This window comes from Myotis brandtii, unplaced genomic scaffold (assembly GCF_000412655.1).
Source record: "Myotis brandtii unplaced genomic scaffold, ASM41265v1 scaffold576, whole genome shotgun sequence".
Classification (NCBI taxonomy): domain Eukaryota; kingdom Metazoa; phylum Chordata; class Mammalia; order Chiroptera; family Vespertilionidae; genus Myotis; species Myotis brandtii.
The window spans coordinates 255464-277032 of record NW_005370156.1 but is presented as its reverse complement, the minus strand read 5'-3'; the positions used below and the strand labels follow the sequence as shown (position 1 = coordinate 277032).

The window sequence follows — 21569 nt, the reverse complement described above, 5'->3', positions numbered from 1 at the left end:
CCCGCTCCATGCGCGGCCTGGGGTTGAGCCTCCCTCTGGCCGCACAGCCTGGGGTGGAGACGGGCAGCAGAACGACTGCGGTCGTGTAGGCTAAACGGTGACGTACCGAAGGCACCAGACACCCGGGGAGGGTGCACTCTGCGCCGGCCTCCCCTCCCGCAGGACCTAGAGGCCGGGAGTGGCCCTGAGGCCATTCTGCGTTCCTCCGGGTCGATCACTGTGTCTGGTAGATGTCACCTCTTAGCTGCTTTAATTAGCATGTGTTTCTGTCCGTCCCCTCTGCAACTACTCATCTACAGGCCACCATCATTCCTTTTTATTTTTTTAAAAATATATTTTTATTGATTTCAGAGAGGAAGGGAGAAGGGGAGAGAGAAACATCAGTGATGAGAGAGAATCACTGACCGCTGCCTCCTGCACGCCCCTCACTGGGGAGGAGCCCTTCATTCCGCAGCCAGCGGGGTAGGGCCCGCCATCATTTCTTACTAGGACTCTCCGGGGCCTGTTTACTGCGTCCAGTCTTGGCACAGGACCCTCCTACAGCCCAGTCCACAGAGGTCTTCCTGCTGTGCTCTCCTAGTCCTGCCCCTCCTCTGCTCCCGCTGGAAGGCCCTCGAGGGCCTTCGCCACCTGGTGCTTACCCACCTTCCCTAGCATCTGCCCCTGACACTGACTTACCTCCTTTAATGCTGTTCCTCGGACACTCTACTTTGGTGCTCCCGTTGGTAGGCATTCTTCAGGATTTAGTCAAAGGGTCACTTCCTCCAGGAGGCCCCTCCTGACCCCCTCCACTAAGCCAGGCTTCTGCTATGTCCCCTTAGGGCCCTGTCGTTCCCTGGTCTGAATGTCTTACTGTATTATCTGCTGGTATGTCTTCCTCATAGAGTCTAAGCTCAGTGAGGCCAGTGACTGTTTTTCTGTGCTATTTCATGGCTTGTACTGTGGGTAATCCAGAAATAGTTGAAGTAAGAAAAGGGGCTGTGAGGCTGAGGATGGGAGGAGTCTTCCCGGCAGAGGGAATAATGTGCATAACGACACGGAGAGGAGAAACGGATGACCTCATTAAGTAGCATGTGGCCCAGTGGTGGGATATAATGTGTGTTGGGGCACCTAAGGGGAAAGGCTGGTGGGGAGACGGGCCAGTGTGTGGGGGGCCTTAAAGGGTTTGAACTTGATCCATAGGCAGTAGAGGCCTCCAGTCAGCCCCAAAGGCACCTCAGCAAGGGCTTCCTATTTTTCTCCTCCAAAGCTGTTACTCCTCTTTACCAGTGAGTATTGGTGCATTATAGGGCATTAAGGTTCTGCTTATCTGAACTTGGTTCTCATCTCCCCCACCAGATTCTGAAGACAGAAGGAGTTAATGCATATCTTGCTTTCTCTCCAGAGCACATAACTGTAAGTATTTATTCTGTCTTTGAATGTTGATACATTAACTGACTTGCAGTTTGGCAAGAGCTCTCTGTTAGATCATTTTTATCTTTTTAAAAAAATATATATTTTATTGATTTTTTACAGAGAGGAAGGGAGAGGGATAGAGAGTTAGAAACATCGATGAGAGAGAAACATTGATTAGCCGCCTCCTGCACACCTCCTACTGGGGATGTGCCCACAACCAAGATACATGCCCTTGACCGGAATCGAACCTGGGACCTTTCAGTCCACAGGCCAATGATCTATCCATTGAGCCAAACCGGTTAGGGCAGATCATTTTTGTCTTGCTTGTCTTCCTGACCACCTTAAAGCTGCTACCAGCCTTGGATTTGAATGAGCTACTTCCCAGTTCCCTGAGCTTGAGTGGAGCATGTAGAGAATGGGTGTAGGGGCGGGCTGTGCATGTGGCTGGTTTGAAGACTGCAGATAGCCTCTAGCAGTGGACATGATACTGATATGAATGAGATCTGTGGAGACCAGGAGAGGTCAGGAGACCATTTTTAGAGCTATCCAGTGTGGATAAGCCTCCTGTCCTACACCTGTGGTTCCTAATTCCAGTTCTGCATCACATTCACCCAGGCAACTTTTTACAAGTCCAGATGCACCAGCCTTATTCTCAGACTCCAATTGAGTAGATCGAGTGTAAGGACCAACCATCTCTATGTTTTAAAGGCCACAGATTATTTTTGAAGTGCAGCCAGGATTGGGAGAGCATAAAATTTAGATTTGGAAACCAGCTGTGACTTCAAGCAAGGTGTTTGACCCGAGTCTGTTTCCTCATCCACATGCTGGGCAATTATACAGGAAATTTGTGAGACTCAACACATGGAGCAAGTACCTTATAAATTCTGACATTCCACAGAGACACTTGCTTGTCAACATCAGTAGACAGCCCAGTAAGCAGGAGTTCAGTTGGAGAGGATTAATTCCTAACCCTGCCTGGAGTGTTCCAGGGAGGGGAGGCTCAGTGGTATAAATGAGGGAATATCTGGAATGAGAAACCTGAACGTAGGTAGTTCCAAACTCCAGATGTCTCCACAGCTGGCTTAACTTCCTTGAGTTTTGCCACGTGGGTCCCTACGGTTGTTACCTGAGCTCCAGAAAGAATGTGAGGAAGAAAACTGAGTGAAGAGAAAGGAATATGCAGTTGTCTCTGGGAAGGAGAAATACGATATACTCCCTAGACTTAGTGGGTTTTGGTGTGTTTTGTTTATTGATTTCAGAGGGAGATAGAAACCTTGGTGAGAGAGAAAAATTAATATTGACCGCTGCCTCTTACAGGACCCTGCTGGGGACTGAACAGGAGACCTCTTGGTGTATGGGTTGATGCTCAGCCACTGGGCTACACCAGTGTTTTATAACATTTTCCCAGTAAGGCTCCTTCTGGTTATTTTTCCCTAATGGATTAATATCTTTAAATTTCGTTACAAAATCTTGCTAGTTTTCATCAAATTGCCAGCTGGAGGAGCAGTTGGCTTGGAATAACTGTAGGAAGGGGGGCTGTCCATCTGTATGTGTATCAAATGTTTTAGGGAGAATATATAGGAAACTCAGAGTCCAGGGAGGAGGACTTACAAGAGGCATAAAATGAAAGTATCATTTGAATTTTCAATCATGTGCAGATGTTACTATTTAAGTTTTTTAAAAAAATCACATGTAGTTAATCATTAATGGCAGAAGCTTCCAGGGCCCTCACAGATTGTGAGCTCCATGCAGGTGAACAAGGGGACTTATGTGGGTGGATGTGGGGACTTGTTCATGCTGAACCCCAGGGCCTAGAACACTGCCTGCACATTTGGAGGTGCTCAGTGAGTATTTGTTGAATGGATGAATGGAAGCCTAACTAGAGAGGAATTTAGAGAATGGTAACAAATCTATGAGATTAGTATCATACAGCCATTAAGAGGATAACCGCTAATTCTGAACACAGAAAATTATTTATTTATTTTTAAATAATATTTTTATTGATTTTTACTGAGGAAGGGAGAGAAACATCCATGTGAAAGCAAAACATTGATTGGCTGCCTCCTGCACACCCCCTACTGGGGATCGATCCCACAACCCCTACTGGAAATCAAACCAGCAACCCTTAGTGCATGGGACAATACCCAAGCAACTGAGCCACACGGGTCAGGGCAACATGAAACATTTTTAATAAACTAAATAAACAAATAGAATTTCACTGTGATTGCAATAATGCAAAACATTCATATATGGCCTATATATGAATAAAAACAGTCATGAAAAAAAATGGGGAAAATAAATTACTGAATCTTAAAAAGAGAGGTCAAGTGTATGGCCACATAATTGGTCCTCTATGATTAGGCCTGCTGTAGCCTGTAAAGAATCAGAACAAGTATAACCAGGATATTCTTAAAACATGCACTGCTAGTTAACAATTGTCCTTTGTCGTTTTGCTTCTCAGTGAAGGATTTTTATAATGGCTGCAGCTCCTCAGGCACCAGGGAGGGGCTCGGTTCGGAAGACAAGACCTTTAACTGTAAAGACATCATTGAACAACCCGTATACTATCTGCTGGAGTGCTCTGGAGAGAGAGGATTTGCACTTCATCTTACAGACACTTGAAGACAGATTTAAATCAATTGGACTTGAGAAAATTGAGAATAAGAAAAGAAGTAAAAAGCAGTTTTTTAAAAAACAAGGCAGAGACAAATGTAGCATAGATGTTCATATGAGTGAGGATCTGAAGGAGAAAAAAACAGAAGATAATGAACAAGTATCAGGGTGGACTTCTGTCCATGTGAGGAAGCAGCTTGCCATTGGTGTTAATGAAGTCACCAGGGCTCTGGAAAGGAACGAACTGCTTTTGGTTTTAGTGTGTAAGTCAGTCAAGCCTGCGATCATCACCTCACACCTGATTCAGTTAAGTTTAAGCAGAACGGTCCCTGCTTGTCAGGTTCCCCGTCTCAGTGAGAGAATTGCGCCTGTCATTGGCTTAAAATGTGTACTAGCTTTGGGATTCAAAAAGAACACCACTGACTTTGTCAATGAAGTGAAAGCTATAATCCCCAGAGTACCCAATTTAAATGTACCATGGCTTCAAGACAGACTTGAAGACTCCAGGGAAAATTCAGAGTCTGAATCTTTGGAAAGCCAAGACAGAGAGATTTGGGACACTTCCTTTGAAGACCTCTCTAAACGTAAGAGAAAGCTCACTGAAGGTCAGCAGGCTGCAGTGCTACAACCCCTTAAAATAAAGAAACTGATTCCAAACCCTAATAAAAAAAGGAAACCACCCAAAAGTAAAAAAATTACTTCAAAGTAGTCATGTATAAATTTGTCACTACATACAATTGGAAAATGACACCTTGTAAAAAACCTTGAAGCTAATAAACTGAATTACTTTTACATAGATTTGTGGGAGATTGTTTGGTAAATGTTCCTTTCAAATGCATAAGACTTTTTATACAGCACAGATATGCTGAAGCTTAAAAACACTAAATGCAGAAAATATTCAGAAGTATGCATATCAAAAGTTTATTGACACTAATGTCCATGCTTGTATAGATTCACTTTTTAAAGGTTGGTACAATGCTTGTGAGCAAAAACATCTGTATCCTACAGCACTTAACATCTTTCTCTCAAACTTAGAAAATGTACCACAGTACACATGGTTCAAATTAGAGTAGATGAAACTGGACTGCAGATACGCCATCAGTTTTAAAGGAAAGATACTAAATGCTAAGCAATACATTGTCTTCAGAAACAATACATCAGGTTTTTACTTCCTTCTATTTTACTTCCTTTGGGTAGGTCTAAGCATTGGCTTGGGAGAAAGGCTTGACACCTTTAGGAAAAGCCAGATAAGGTCTTTTGACTAGTTAGAATTCACCCCTTTACATGGTTAACATTTCCTTGAAAATTTAACATGTATAAAAAGTGTGATGGTAATCAGGTGAAATGAGGCAGGAAGAAAATAAAAAAACGGAGCTTGGATTCTCAGAGGCGAGACTGTACAATGATGGGCGTCCTTCGTGTTAGGAAATGGAGCATAATCAGTACTCTGGTTATGACAGTGTCTGCTACCTACAGTGTGTGCTTGAAAAAGTAACTTTTTCTAATTTAAGGGGAAGAGTGGCCAGAGTTTATTTTCAGCTTTAATTCTGTTTGATGCATGAATTATGCCACCTCCACTCATTTAAATTTTACTGAATACTATCGTGGCAAAAAAAAAAATCCCTTAAGAAATTGAGTATTTTCATTATTGACAAAGGATGCAGGACAAATGTAGGTTTTTGAATATGTAAAACACTATATTACACTGAAATTTAGTTCTAATAGCTACTTAAACACAGCAGTTTTATTGATTATTTTTAAATGTTCATTGATAATTTGCTTAAATTATAGAGGCAAATGTGCTAGTTATTTTTAAATGAGAAAAAAAAAAGATTTCAATAAAATTGGAATTTTAGCCCGTGACAAAATTTCTGACTGGCAATTCTACAATTATTTGAAAACCTCCCTTTGTATGACTTGGTGCTATAAAAATGAATGGAACATAATTCCCAACTGTGCCTTGGCTTCAGATTAAGTTAAAATCTCATTTAATTCTGGTATCTCAAAAAAGTTTCAGTGAATTGGTTCAGTTTTGCTTCTTGAAGTTTTCATCTTCTGTTAAGGAAAAATAGTAATACCATTGGGTTGAATCATCCTAAATAAGAACTCTTCCCTTATGTCTTCAAGAAAGTACACAGTTATCTGAGTACGCTCTACTGTGGGGCCTACGCGCGCCCTCTACTGGTAGTCTCAAGGATACCACAAGCCCTGGATTGGCCGGTTGGTTAATGGCAAGCTGCAGAAAGTAGCTTTCAGCTCCTTAATGTAAATCAGGATCAACAATTTTTCTTTCAAGCCAGATAGCATATATGTTAGACTTTTTGGTTCATACAACCTCTATTGAAACAAATCAACTCTGTCTTTTGTAGCATGAAGCAGCCACAGGCAGTATATAAGTGAATGAGTGTGTGTTCCAATAAAACTTTATTTATGGATGCTGAAACTTGAAATTCATACAACTTTCATGTATCCCAAAATGTTATTATTTTCCTCTAACCACTCAAAAATGTAAATACCATCTTTAGCTTAGGGTGTACAAAAACATGTGATGGGCTGGATTAGGGTGATGGGCTATAGTTTGCTAGCCCCTGCCTGGTATAAGATAGGACTGGTTTCATTTGACTACTTATAACATGAAGGAAAAGCCATCATGTTGTCTAAAATAATTAAAATTTTCTGGACAGAACAGCCTAGGCACTGGAAGAGGGAAGGCAGAAAAAAGTAACTACTTCGTGGAATGAGTCAAGGCCAGTTTATATGGCCTCATTTAGCATCTTTTTTCTCCTTGGACTATTGACAATATATATATATATATATATATATGTACACTGTGAAACTTGTTTTTTTCAAATTCTAGATAAAAACACCATCAGTAACAAAAGTATGAATACTTATTTACAAATAAGACATTTTCTATTAGCATGACAGCTTTCATGATAAATTAAAGTCAGCATTAAGGAATATGTGCAATTTTGCATAAGTAATAAAAACATTCAAACTATCAATATCCTGATAGCACTAATAAATTCCACTGGGCAGTTCCTTTGACTTTAGCACTTATTTTCTTTTCCTCACATATCCTTGCTGTTCCTGAAAAGAAACAAGTTTGTGCAGCAGCAGCAAAGTCTAGTTAGTCATGGTGCATACTCTTTCAGAGAGCACATTTCATGTTTGCACAAAACTTTGCTTTTGAACCCATCCACCAACCTGTTGAACATTAAAGTACAAATTTGTGTGTTTATTGATTTGGCAACTTTGCTTCTGGAGAAATAAATGTACTAGTCACCAGTACATTTTTATCTTGCTCTACACACAAACACCCAGCACTTATCATGGAGTTGTGGAAATGCTGATTCCAGAAATGTCTCCAATGATAGCATGGAAGATGATAGGAAGAAAAATTTCCCAATTGGATCCTTTATTCTGTTACACAGACAAAAAGACCATCACTTGATAAATAGAAATGCAGCAGTTTATCTCCATACATTAGCCAAGATTTTCTTACACAAGTCTGTGACTTCTGTTCCATCCATAAAAAAAAAAAAGGCCCTTTCTAGAGAATGGAAAAATACCTTCAAGAGACGGTCAAAAGTTTGAAAATTAGAGGAATGTGCTCTTTGTACTCTTTCATCCCTCCTTCAAATGGGTAAACAGTGAAAAAAAGGAAGAATGTTAACATTCTAGCTAGACATATGTAGTATTGGTCACACATGGATGTTTTTTCATCTTTTCCAATTATTACTGACTGCATCGGTTTCACTTAGGTTGTGCTTTTATTCTTTGGAATGACAGTTCCAGGAATCATTAAATAGAATATTAACAAATGATGATGGATGGTATCAGAGTTCTAGGAATGGAAACATCCATCTATTGTAATACAAGTCCAACCTAAAGGAAGGGAAGAAATGGAATAGTAAGGACAAGGCAAGCAAGAGAGAATAAAAGCGTAATATGCTAATTAGACTGAACATCCTTCCTGACAAACTTCCGGGCGAAGCTGGGACTGCGAGGGAAGCCCGGATCCCGGGTGCCTGCCAGCGGCTGGAGGGAAGCCAGTGCCGGCAGCCGGGGGAAGGTAGGCCTACTCTTGCACGAATTTTGTGCATCGGGCCTCTAGTTAAGTTATAATGTAGTACAATAGACCTGTGTTTTTTAAAAGCTACTAAAAAATTAATAATCCTAAGGGAAGTATGGAATTTCCTAGATAAATATATTAAGTTTATAAAGCATATATCAACTTTTCTTACCTTTTCAGAATCTGTTCCTGGACACCTCCAGTTGTACAAGTAATACTGTAAATTGCCATCTCCTATTCCAAACTTGAGTTTTTCCAAGAATGTCTTATTTTCCATCAAATCTAGTGCATTGAATACATCAAATCCTTTCTGCCAATGTAAAAAGGATTGAAAATTTCAAAAGACTAGAGTGTTTTCTGTATTAAGTATTTCAGCATAACATTGAATTCCTATAACATAAATATGCACTTATAATAAGATTCAATGTCTGTAATATATATAACATAGGTCAGTGATGGCGAACCTTTTGAGCTTGGCATGTCAGCATTTTGAAAAACCCTAACTTAACTCTGGTGCCGTGTCACATATAGAAATTTTTTGATATTTGCAACCATAGTAAAACAAAGATTTATATTTTTGATATTTATTTTATATATTTAAATGCCATTTAACAAAGAAAAATCAACCAAAAGAATGAGTTCGCGTGTCACCTCTGACACGCGTGTCATAGGTTCGCCATCACTGATATAGGTTAAGAATTCAGTTATATATAACTAGCAGTAAATTTGTCTTATATAACTAGCAGCGAATCTGATGAAGTCAGCTATCCAGCAATGCTGAATTAAACTATAGTATGCTGGCTAACAGTGACATAACAAAATCTATTAAAAGTTCAGAAAATATTTGTTCCTGTTTTAGAAGGAACAAACGCCTAGATGGCTCCATCTCCAAAACTGTTACTGGTCTAAGTTCTGACTTAGCTCAAGTTACAGCCAAGAAACCAAAGTTGTAAACTCTTTAAATAGTATATTTGTCTTGGGCTGATAATGGAAAATAAATTTTATAAAATTTAATAGTAGAAATCTAATGTCTTTAAAATGTTAGATAGTACTATGCAAAAGGTGATATACATGAAGCACCTAAATTTCTATGTCTTAGGGCTTTTTACATTAAATAACTAATGACTGGCCTTTTGGGGGAAGTAGTTGAAAATGAGCAATAGGATGAAATAATCAGGATAATGTTGATTTGGGGATCCACTAGTAATTGGTGTTTTATGTGTTTTTTTAAAAAACTGATCAAATACAAGTAAATGCAAGGAAGACACTTTTGAGGTGTTGTTCCCAACTTCTCATGAATATTTTCTCATATTCAATAATTACTTTAAAATGTATAAAATGTATCTGTCTACTGATTTTAATTTATTTTTTAAAGGAAAATGTTTATTTGAAGCAAGAATTTAAATTGTCCTAACTATGACACTGAGGAAATAAAAAAATATATAAATATAATAAGGCATATTTTGAATTTAATTCCTTTCATTTTAAAGTCCTTTGATTTTGACAATAATCCCCTTTAAAAATAAAGTCCCTTTCATTTTAAAATTCAGAGACCATTTATTTAAATAAAAAAACTGATTGATGCTAATTATTCACTATAAAACAAATACTCATGTATTTTCCTTATATCATGGGATCATGTATTTATCTTATATTTCTTATGGGTTTTATGTACTCTTATGTAAATGTTTAAAGTATCTACTTTATACAAAATGACTTTTTGGTTAAGTTGCAATAGAATTAATGGTGAAAATAGCCACTGAAATTTTACAAGAAACTTATCAAAATTCTTCCTTTGACCGATGGTCAAAAGTAATAAACAAACATTCAAATTAATTCCTCTTGTGTGAAAGAAAATACACTAAGATGCTTTATATACTTACACACACATATTTGGAAAAACACAGGACAAAAATAAATGAATTGCTTACCAATTTAGCTATAATGAGCGCATCATTCATGAGGTCTAACAGGGGCGTCTCCGTGTGAATGTTGTAGAAGGAGTAGGCAGCCTTGAGGCTCTTATGAGCAGGGTGGTGCATGACTGTGGAGGGGAGTGTGTAGAAGCTCAGGAAGTCAGTAAGTTTACCACTGGAGTTCTAAAGAACAAAGGTAGCATCAAGTAAATACCTTCTGGTTCTTAACTGTCCTAATGCCGCGACCCTTTAATACAGTTCCTCATGTTGTGGTGACCCCCAACCATAAAATTATTTTCGTTGCTACTTCATACCTGTAATTTTGCTACTGTTATGAATCGTAATGTAAATATCTGATATGCAGGATGTATTTTCATTGTTACAAATTGAACATAATTAAAGCATAGTGATTAATCACAAAATCAATATATAATTATATATGTGTTTTCCGATGGTCTTAGGTGACCCCTGTGAAAGGGTCGTTCGACCCCCAAAGGGGTCACGACCCACGGGTTGAGAACTGCTGTTCTAGAACAAATATTATCCATGCATTTAAGCTAACTTTTTGATCTTTGACTTACTTTCTGTTAGAATAAAAGCAACAAGTCATACTTCTCCCTCAGCAGTCTGATATGGAGCCTTGTAGAATATGTTCTGTAGAGGTCGAGAAGGGTTTGGGGTTGTAACTTTAGGCTAAATGCTAATTAATGATTTGCATAAAGATATTAATCAATAGAAAGTTTTAAAAGGAAAGCTTCCTTCGGGATGATTACTGAGTCTCTTCAGACTTATGGAAAAGTAATCAAAATAAAATCATTGCTTTTACAGAAATAAGAATGATAAGGATTAGACCATCCGGCCCTTTTGAAATGAATAAAACTAAAAAAAAATGTAATGATGTTTACTTTGAATTTATATTAGTTCACACAAACACTCCATCCATGCTTTTGTTCCGGCCCTCCGGTCCAGTTTAAGAACCCATTGTGGCCCTCGAGTCAAAAAGTTTGCCCACCCCTGGGTTAGACGCTGCCCTTTCCAGCTAACAGACATGTATAATTTAACATCTTCTTGGCACAAGGGGAGAATTTTATTAGCTTAAAGCAAAGTTGGATAGAGTTTGCAAGCTGTTTTTAGAAGCTTATGGAAGGTATTGTATTATACCAAAATATACATATGTGAGTAATAGAAAATCTGAAGCTATCAAAAATTAAAAGGGATATAATAGTGATATTTATTTCATTATCATTGGTATACTCTTCAATACAAGAAATTAGCTGGTGTTATTTGGGTTGTTTTAAGAGCTGTGGTAACCTATGCAGTTTGCATATAATTCAAACGAAATGTTTGAATTACACAGTTGAGGAGGCTAGTCCACATGTATGCTATTGCTAGTATTGCTTTCAGCAGAAAAGACAATTCTATAGGGATGGATGATCTGGTCTTTGTGTTTTTCTGATTTATTAAACCTTAAGAAGTTTAGACATTAGGAAGTTAGAGACATTAAGCTAAAGTTATTCTCTATTGTGTTGTATTAGCAGCTCATTATTAGAGATGAATTAGAGCCCTAAACTATCAGCTTTAATAAATACTTTCAACTTAAAAAGTAATATAACAGAAAAATTTTTTAAAACCTTAATAGATGGGCTTAACAGTAGAGTGGAGATGACAGAGGACAGAATCACTGAACTTGAAGAATTCAGTAGAATAAACCCAATCTTAACAAAAAAAGAGAAAACAGACTAAAAAAAACATGAATTAAGTCTCAGGGATCTGTGGGACAGTAACAAAAGATCCAAGAAACTCTTATCAAAATTCTTGATAGGAGTCATATCATTGAAGTCCCAGAGGGAAAGGAGAAAGTGTGGAGCTGAAAGAGTATTTGAAGAAATAATGTCTAAAAACTTCCCAAATTTGGTAAAATTCACACAACAGATTCAAGAAGCTGAGTGAGCCTTAACAGGATAAACTAAAAAAAAAAAAAAATCCACTCCAAGATGCACCATAGTTGAAATTCCAAAAACTAAAGACAAAGAAAAATCTTTAAAGTAGCCATAGAAAACAATGCATTATCTATATAAAACCAATTAGACTGACAGAAGATTTTGCATCTGAAATCATATAGGCCAGAAGGAAGGAACAACATTTTTTTTTAAGTGCTGAAAGAAAAGAACCATCAACTATGAATTCTATATCTGGTGAAACTATCTTTCAGGAATGAAGGGGAAATGACATTCTCGGACAAATGAAAACTAGAAGAATTTGTTGCTAGTAGACATACCTTTAGGAGTAGCTAAAGGAAATTCTTCAAGTAGAAAGGAAATAATAAGAAATCTTGGTGCATCAAGGAGGAAGAACAAACAACAGAAACAACAGAAATTCTGGTATACAGTTAACCCTTGAACAACATGGGAGTTAGAGGCACTGACCCCCTGGACAGTTGAAAACCTGCAAGTAACTTTTAACTCCCCCGAAACTTAACTAATAGCCTACTGGACATCTTACTAATAACATAAGTAGTCAATTAACACATATTTTGTATGTTATATGTATTATATACTATATTCTTACAATAAAATCAGCTAGAAAAAATGTTATTAAATTAAAATCATAAGGAAGAGAAAGTGCATTGATACTACTGTACATATTTACTGAAAAAAAGTCTGTATATAAGTGGATCTACACAGTTCAAACTTGAGTTGTTCAAGGGTCAACTGTATACCATAAATTATGCTTCAACTTTTAAGTTTATAAATTTACTTGATGATTGAAACAAAAGTTAAAACACCATCTGATACTCAAGACTTTGATAATTAAAAGTCAAGAATGTAAAGGGACCTAAATGGAAGTGAAGTCACTTAAAGTGGTAAAATGTTGATACCAATAGACTACGATCAGTCACACATGTATATTGTAATAGCCAGAGCAACCATCATGAAAACTATACAAATACACTCAAATGTACTAAAAATGAATCAAGACAGAATCCTAAAAAATTCTTCAAGCAATGCACAGGAAGGCAAAGAAAAAGAAAGAGGAACAACATCAGAGTAAACAAACAGAAAACATAATAAAATGGTAGAGTTAGGCTCTAACATATCAATAATTGTCAAATGTAAATGGTCTAAATATACCAATTCAAAAAAAAGATTGGCAGAGTGGACAAACATGGCCCCAACTATATGCTGTTTACAAGAAATTCACTGCAAATTCAATGACATAGACTGAAAGTAAAAGGACTATAAAAGTTATACCATGCAAACATTAATTTTTTAAAAGTAAGAGTGGCGTCCAGCTAGTGTGGCTCAGTGGTTGAGCGTTGGCCCATGAAACAGGAGGTCACCATTCAATTCCGAGTCAGGGCACATGCCCTGGTTGCAGGCTCAATCCCCAGTAGGGGGCATGCAGAAGGCAGCTGATTGATGTTTCTCTCTCATCAATGTTTCTATCTCTCTACTTTCCTCTCTCTAAAATCAATAAAAATGTATTTAAAAAAATGTAAAAGTGACTATATTAATATCAAATCAAGTGACTTGAGAGCAAAGAAAAGTACTAGAGACAAAGAGGAGTATTACATGATGATAGAAAGATTGATTCTCTAAACACAAAGGTCCTAAATCAGTGGTTCTCAACCTTGGCTGCACATTAGAATCACCTGGGAATCTTTTTAAAATCCTGATTTCTGGGCTTCATCCTCCGGAAATTCTGTTTCTTTGTTACTAATGTTGTGGCCCCACTCCATTACAAACACATAAAAATTGAACAACAGAATTTAAGTATATGGGTCAAAGAGAAAGTCTCAAAGAAAATTTTTTAAAAAAAGAATGAAAATAGAACATACCAAAATATGTAGAATTAAGCTAAAGCAGTACAGAGAGGGACATTTATAGAAGTAAATATTTACATTGTAGCAGAGAAAGATCTCGATAATCTAAGTTCCTCCCTTGAGGTATGAGAAAAAGAAGAGCAAAATAAACTCAAAGCAAGCAAAAGGAAAGAAATAATCATAAAATCAGAAATCAATGACATTGAAAATAGAATAACAATAGAGAGAATCAATGAAACAAAAATCTGGTTCTCTGGAAAAATAAAATTGATGCAATGCTAGCAAGACTGACAAAAAAAGAAAGTATGAATCATCAATAAAAGGAATGAAATAAGGGTTATCACTATAAATCCGGCAGCCATTAAAAGAATAACAAGGGCCTGGCCAATGTGGCTCAGTGGCTGAGTGGCAACCCATGAACCAGGAGGTCATGGTTCGATTCCTGGTCAGGGCACATACCCTAGTTTCAGGCTCTGTCCTCAGTGGGGGGCATGGAGGAGGCAGCTGATCAATGATTCTCTCTCATCCTTAATGTTTTTATTTCTCTCTCCCTCTTCCTTCTTCCCTCTGAAATCAATAAAAAAATATACACTACATTTTTTTAAAAGAATATATCCTTTTAAAAAAAGAATAACAAGGAAGTGATTATGAACTTTACTCTTATAAATCTGACAATTTAGTCCTGACCAGTGTGCTCAGTTGGTTGGGCATCACCCAACTGTACCAAAAAAGTTGCAGTTGCTGGTTCGATTCCCGGTCAGGACACATGCCTGGTTTGTGGGCTTGATCCCAGGTAGGGGGTGTGCAGGAGGCAGCAAATCAATGTTCTGCTCTCATATCCATGTTTCTCTCTCTCTCCTCTCCTCCCTCTCTTAAAAAAAATCAATACAAAATATAACTACATTTGACAATTTAGAATGGACCAATGCTTCAAAAACCACAATCCATTAAAAATCAAGATGAAATAGATTATCTGAATAGTCCATTATTTTAGCAAAAATAGTTCTCTAAGGTCAGATGGTTTTAACTAAAGAATTCTAGCAAACGTTTAAAGAATTATCACCAATTCTATGCAACCTCTTCTAGAAGATAGAAGAAGTAACAATTCCCAACTCATTTTTATTAAGCCAGTTATTATCCTGATGCCTAAATCAGACAACATGGTACCAAGGAACAAAACAAACAAAAATCACAAAACATTCCCCAAACCCTGCAGACCAAATATTTATCATGAACTCAAAAAACTCAACAAAATATCAGTAACCCAAATTTTAAAATGTACAGAAAGAATTATATACACCATAAACAATTAGATATTTTTCTAGGAATGCAAGAGTGGTCAAACATTTAAAAATCAATCAATGTAATACACCAAACAATAGACTAAAGGAGAAAACTCATGTGATCATATCAATTGAAGCAGAAACACTGGACAAAATTCAACACCCATTCATGGTAACAACTCTTAGCAAGTTAGGAGTAGAAGGGACTTATCTCAAATTGATAAGGTGCATCTACAGAAATTCTACAACTAACACACCTCATAATGGGAAACTGGATGCTTTCCCCCTAATATGAAGAATGAGACAAGGATGTCAACCTTCACCACTCTTATTGGAAAGAGTACTGGAAGATGTAGCTCCTGCAATAAGTCAAGAAAAATAAATAAAAGAGATACAGATAGGTTCTAGCCTGTTTGGCTCAGTGGAATGGGCATCGGCCTGCAGACTGAAGGGTCATGGGTTCGATTCCAATCAAGGGCATAGAAAACCCTACAGATTCCACCAAAAAACTACTAAAACTGCCCTCATCATCATGGATCAGTGGTTAGAGCACTGGCCTGTGCACTGCAGGGTTGAGGGTTCAATTCCTGTTCAAGGGCATGTACCTGGGTTGCAGGTTAGATCCCCAGCGGGGGAACATGCAGGAGGTAACCAATCGATGTATCTTTTTCATATCGATGTTTCTCTCTCTTTCTCACGCTCTCTCTCTCTCCCTTCCTCCCTTCCACTCTAGCTAAGAAAAAAAAAAAATTCAAGGGAAAAAATATCCTCAGGTGAAGATTAACAACAAAAAAACAAGATAGACCAATGGATTTTAATCTAACAGTATCAAAAGTTCATTAATATGATTTGAGATACATAATATCCACAATTACCTGAAAAGGTTATTAAAATACTCATTCTTTTTACTCATTCTTTTTCATATCTCCAATACTCTGTGTGAAGAATTTTTTTCATATACTTCAATCAAAATATTGAATCAATATATCACAATAGACTGAATGCAGAAGATGTGAGAACCCAGTTGTCTTCTATTAAGTCAGACATTTAAGAAGAGACTTGCAATAATATAATACAATACCATTCTTTTCACTAATTTTGTTACTTTGGAAAAGTTATTTGTCATACAAAATATGTCATTTAGGTAAAATGTAATGGGTTTACTATTGTTATACGGTTATTAAATAATATATGTTTTTTCCAATTATTTCTTGTTTTTCTTTTTTAACTGAGATATAATTGATGTATAACATTACATTAATTTAATATGAACAATATGATTTATGTGTATATTATGAAATGATCACTACAGTAAGTCTACTTAATATCCATCACCTCACATAGTTACAAGTTTTTTTTTCTTGTGATGAGAACTGTTAAGATCTACTCTCTTAGCAACTTTCAAATATACAATACAGTATCATTAACTATAGTTACTATGCTGCACATTACATCCCCAGGACTCACTTATTTTATAACTGGAAGTTTATACCTTTAACCACCTTCCCCCATTCCCCTTTTCCCATCTCTGACAACCAACAATCTGTTATCTGTGCCTATGAGATTGTTTTGTTTTTAAAGATTCCCTATATAAGTGACATTATATGGTATTTGGCTTTGTCTGACTTACAAAATAATATTTAAAATTTGTTTTACTTTTGAATACAGTATATATCTGTAGATATAATCCACAAAAATAAAAAGCTCAATAATTCTTAAAAGAGTAAAGGAGTCCTGAGATAAAAAAAACTTTGAGAACTGCTGCTCTGGAGAAACTTACACAAGTGCATAAAGATTTGTACACAAATATATCCACCCCAGCACTGTTTCAGAAATAAAAGTTTAAAAACAAAGACGGCTCAACTGTTTTTCAGAAATGTCCTTTGAATTCACTCTGTCTGCTCCTACCATTACTGCCCTAACTTGGCCGTAATTTTACATTCAAACAATGCCTGACAATGCTGAAAATACACTTCCAGCTCAATTCTCACAACAAATAGTGAATGGACTGCTACAGTACCTCCTTGCTCCTTTCTCTCCTCCACGTACTCACCAGTTTAAATCCCAACTTCTCAACTTCACCTTACTTCCATCAAAAGAGCTTTTAAGCGAAGTAACATTTGCACAACCAATTCTAAGCTTTTGAAAACATGGTTTAAAAATCACTGTTAAACTCATCTAACCAATAATTAGAAAATCTAAACTGCTACTTTTCCTTCCTTCATTTGAACGAGGAGGGTTGAATTAAGTGGCTTAATCTTAACCAAATGCAGTTCAGTTCCAATTTTGCAAAACCAAAGGAATATTAAACTTTGGAATGTATCTATCACAAAGGAGGTCATCCAAATTGGCTTTTTTTGCAAAATGAGAAAAGCAATTAATAACACAGGTAGCAACAGAAAAGTATAGTGATTTCCCATTCATAAGTAGTAAAAGTGTGCTTTTATCTAGTAATGGAAACTGTTTGAAGAAAACCTGGTTCTAGCAGGGTGAGCAGAAATCTGGTATAGAAGCGGCAAGTCATGGAGGAAGAGGAAAGATGGCACGGTGTGATCTTTCTGGAAAACGGACTGTGGCATATAGTATCTTCCTATTTCTCTGACCCATCATATCACCTTATCTTTACCTCCACTACAAACGTGTCAATAATGTGCTCCTGGGGGAGGAACCAGTGGGCTACTTCCTCTTCATCCATCACCGGGGCAAGGTGAAACTGCTTCAGGTAACTGTTGGTTAATTCTCGAACTGCTTTGACATCTCTCGGTTCCATTGGTCTCAAGCCTGAAGTCTTTGTCACCTTGTTAGAGTGAAAACAAAACCAATTGGGCAGTTTAAGTACAGAGAAGTAAAAAGCACTTTGTACCAAAGTGTGATCTGCAGGCCAGCTGTATAGCGTTACAGAGAAGCTTGTTAGAACTGCAGACTCTTGGCCTTGCCCCAGACTTAGCAGGTCAGAATCTGCAAGTTAGGAGGATTCCCTGGTAATCTGTATACACATTAAAGTTTGAGAAGCACTATGTTAGAATATATGCTAGACCATGTGTTATACTCTATCGCTGTGTGCCAGGTCTTTGGTCAATATTGCCCAGGACACAAACAAAATCAAAGGAACACTCCAAGTTGATGTGTATACCAATGCCAAGGATTTTAGCAGCCTACACGGTAGGGCAGAGCGAGCTCAGCATGTGTTCTGGAGTATTGGGCTTCAACACTGCCTTGTCTGACAGTCTGAAACACAGCTGAAAAGAGTTGAGAAGCATATTTCATTCAATGGCCTGTGAAAAGGATGTAGCTATTTTATTCTCATGAGCAACAAAAAAGAAATAATACTGATCAGAATGGGAAGGAAAGTGTTTTAATAGCTAAGATTTTTCTGAAGGCAAATGGCTGTCTGCCAAGGACTGTTTGGCCCTTTCATGCAATCTTTTGATTAAGGGTGATCAGAATATGCATTTGAGTCCTTTCTTCCAAAGTGTCACACTTTTTCCATTAGGTCACAGGAATAAACTGAAAGGTAAGGACATTTGGATTTGTTCAACTTCCTATCCTGACAAGAGCTCCAGACATCACTTAGCTCTCTAGGAACTGTCCAGACACCAGGACACTTGAACCTGGAAGTGAAAAACCCACTGCATTTGCTAGTTTGTACAAACAAAACACTGAAAACTTAGAAATACAATTTCATTTTTCCAGTTCACTTGATTTTTTTTTCTTGAAGAAATAGTGGATACATTTAAGCAATAACTTGTATTGCTACTCTACCTTTTCCATCTTAATTATTTCTAAATATATGAAAATTAAAAGCTGACTCTACTGGTAAAATTAGATCAGTAGTATGGCAGAAGCCCAAGGTGGAAAATACGTTTTCATCTGCATGTGGCTCTTCTTGATGTTAGTTGTGCTGAGGTTTCTAAGGCTCTGTGACAAAGAATGCTGATTGATTATTGATTGGGGGGGAGGAGATGGCAGGCACGTTCTTTGTATTTACAGACCCAATAGCTCTTCGCTGAGTATTTACTATGTACAACTCAGTTGTGATTTACGTAATCCATAAATACATAGTAATGTAGCTAAAACAGTTTAATAGTCAAAACTAAAAGAATTTAAGTCCTTAACATTTAATACAGAACTTGTACTTCTAGCTTTCTGTGGATCTCAAAGCCAAAGGACAAGCAATCTCCAGGTCCTGGTCTCCATCCTAGGCTAACCTTTCAGGCAAGCAGGGCAATAACAGCTTGGATATGTGTTGAATGAATCGCTATGTTTTACAAAGTGAGGTGAAGGCTACAAATGTGGAAAAAAGTCACCATTGGCTATGTAAAAATGACACTTCTGTGGCCTGGCATTTATATGCAAACCAGGTGTGAAATTACATTTTTCTTTTGTTTCCCCCCTAAGCCAATTTTAGCATTGGTAGCATTTTTAGACTGCAATTCATGGGAAGAGGGAACCTATGTGTTTCCAAATACTGTTAAATGTAATAAATATATATTTCTAAATGCTAGTCGGAAGAGCAAAACCTTATAGGATGCATACTGCAGTCATTAATAAAAAAGATTATTTTCTGCTATGAGGATGACCTTGGAAATTTTAAATAGGCTTTCTCAATATTAGACATTTTCTTTTGTTATTGGTTCAGTAACAACAATACCAAGCACTTAGATTTATCAATGAAAGCAACAGGACACATGCCATGTTAATAGAGAACACTCAGAAATGAAGAAAAGGCTTGCCAGATTCTCTCTAAAGCAAAACATTCTTCTGCAGCACAGTTGTCATGCATTCAATATTCACACTGCGAAATCACCAAAGTCCACATCCTGAGAGCAACTGTTAGCCTCCCCTTCATACTATGAAAGGTTATTGTGTACTTCCATAGAGCTTTACTAATGTGGTTATATCCACCCATATTTGTCATACTAGAAGTTAAATTAGAAATTTTAAAACAAAAGAATATATAAGGCTCTCATGTTGAGTGATGTGAGAGCGCACCTTGTCCTCTCCCCCTGAAATTTCAACAAGTTAACCAACTATAATTCAACAAAGAAATCCCTACTTAACACAGACACACACCTGAGAGACCTGCACATTGAAACATCAAAAGACAGGCATCCGGGAATAAATGGGGAGATGAGAAGGGAGGAAAGTGCACCCGGCCCGCAGATGCAGCCCTGCAGCTGGGAACTCTCGGCTCAGCTGGTAGATTCAAAATACAAGGGTGAAAAATGATTATCCAAGCAAATATCCACAGAAAGCACATGTAGCCATACTTATATTGGACAAAATAGATTTAAAGATAATAAGAGACAAAGATGGACACTTTATAATGATAAAGGAGACACTACATCAAGAAAACATAACACTTCTTAATATATATGCATCCAACCAGGGAGCACTGAAATATATAAAACAACTACTCACAGAAGTAAAGGGAGAAACAGATCAAAACACAATCATAGTTGGGGATCTCAATACTCCTTTACAGCTCTAGAAAGATCAAATAAAGAAATATTGGCCTTAAATGAAACACTAGACCAAATGGACATAATTGACATTTACAGAACCTTTCATCCCAAGTGCACATAGAGCATTCTTAAGAATAGACCACATATTAGGTCACAAAACTAGTATCAATAAACTCAAGAAGATTGAAATTATACCAAGCATATTCTCTGATGGCAATGCCTTGAAATTAGAAATCAACTGCAAAATGGAAGTAAAGAAACCCACAAATACATGGAGCTTAAACAACACACTACCAAAAATGACTGGGTCAAATAAGAAATAAAAGATAAACGACAAATGCTGGAGAGGATGTGGAGAAAAAGGAACACTCGTGTACTGCTGGTGGGAATGCAGACTGGTGCAGCCACTATGGAAGACAGAATGGAGTTTCCTCAAAAAACTAAAAATGGAACTCCCATTTGACCCTGTGATCCCACTTCTAGGAATATATCCCAAGAAACCAGAAACACCAATCAGAAAGGATATGTGCACCCATATGTTCATAGCAGCACAATTCACCATAGCTAAGATCTGGAAACAGCCTAAGTGCCCATCAGTAGATGAATGGATTAGAAAACTGTGGTACATCTACACGATGGAATACTATGCTGCTGTAAAAAAGAAGGAACTCTTACAATTTGCAACGGCATGGATGGAGCTGGAGAGCATTATGCTAAGTGAAACAAGCCAGTCAATGAAGGAAAAATACCACATGATCTCACTCATTCATGGATAATAAAGACCATTACAAACTTTTGAACAATAATAGATACAGAGGCAGAGCTGCCTCAAACTGATTGTCAAACTGCAGTGGGAAGGCCAGAGAGGGTTGGGGGGCAGAAGGGAGGGGAGTAAGAGATCAACCGAAGGACTTGTATGCATGCATATAAGCATAACCAATGGACATAAAACACTGGGGGGTAGGGGAGGCCAGGAGATTGTCAAGGGCGGGGGAAAAA

The 21569-nt window shown here is 37.4% G+C and overlaps 2 protein-coding genes across 11 annotated transcripts in view; one reads left to right on the top strand and one right to left on the bottom strand.

Moving 5' to 3' along the window:
* RPP38 (ribonuclease P/MRP 38kDa subunit) overlaps positions 1–16458 on the top strand; it is a 16921-nt gene extending 463 nt beyond the window's left edge. For 3 of the 7 annotated variants that reach the window (XM_014549936.1, XM_005878878.2, XM_014549940.1), the window contains exons 2-3: positions 1339–1395; positions 3857–5617. In XM_014549936.1, the coding sequence (XP_014405422.1) occupies positions 3872–4717 (846 nt within the window). In that variant the 5' untranslated portion in view covers positions 1339–1395; positions 3857–3871 and the 3' untranslated portion in view covers positions 4718–5617. Of the gene's footprint in view, positions 1–14; positions 227–367; positions 463–647; positions 726–1338; positions 1396–3856; positions 5618–16050 lie in introns of those variants that run through there. The other 4 variants (XM_014549938.1, XM_014549937.1, XM_014549939.1 and 1 more) reach the window with 4 other exon arrangements.
* The window catches only part of NMT2 (N-myristoyltransferase 2), a 37310-nt gene continuing 19667 nt past the window's right edge, over positions 3927–21569 (bottom strand). Inside the window, exons 8-11 of one of the 4 annotated variants that reach the window (XM_014549933.1) lie at positions 17732–17902; positions 10015–10182; positions 8256–8393; positions 3927–4012 (exon numbers count right to left, since the gene is read on the bottom strand). In XM_014549933.1, coding sequence (XP_014405419.1) covers positions 4004–4012; positions 8256–8393; positions 10015–10182; positions 17732–17902 — 486 coding nt within the window. In that variant the 3' untranslated portion in view covers positions 3927–4003. Of the gene's footprint in view, positions 4013–7397; positions 7897–8255; positions 8394–10014; positions 10183–10580; positions 10654–17731; positions 17903–21569 lie in introns of those variants that run through there. The other 3 variants (XM_014549932.1, XM_014549934.1, XM_014549935.1) reach the window with 3 other exon arrangements.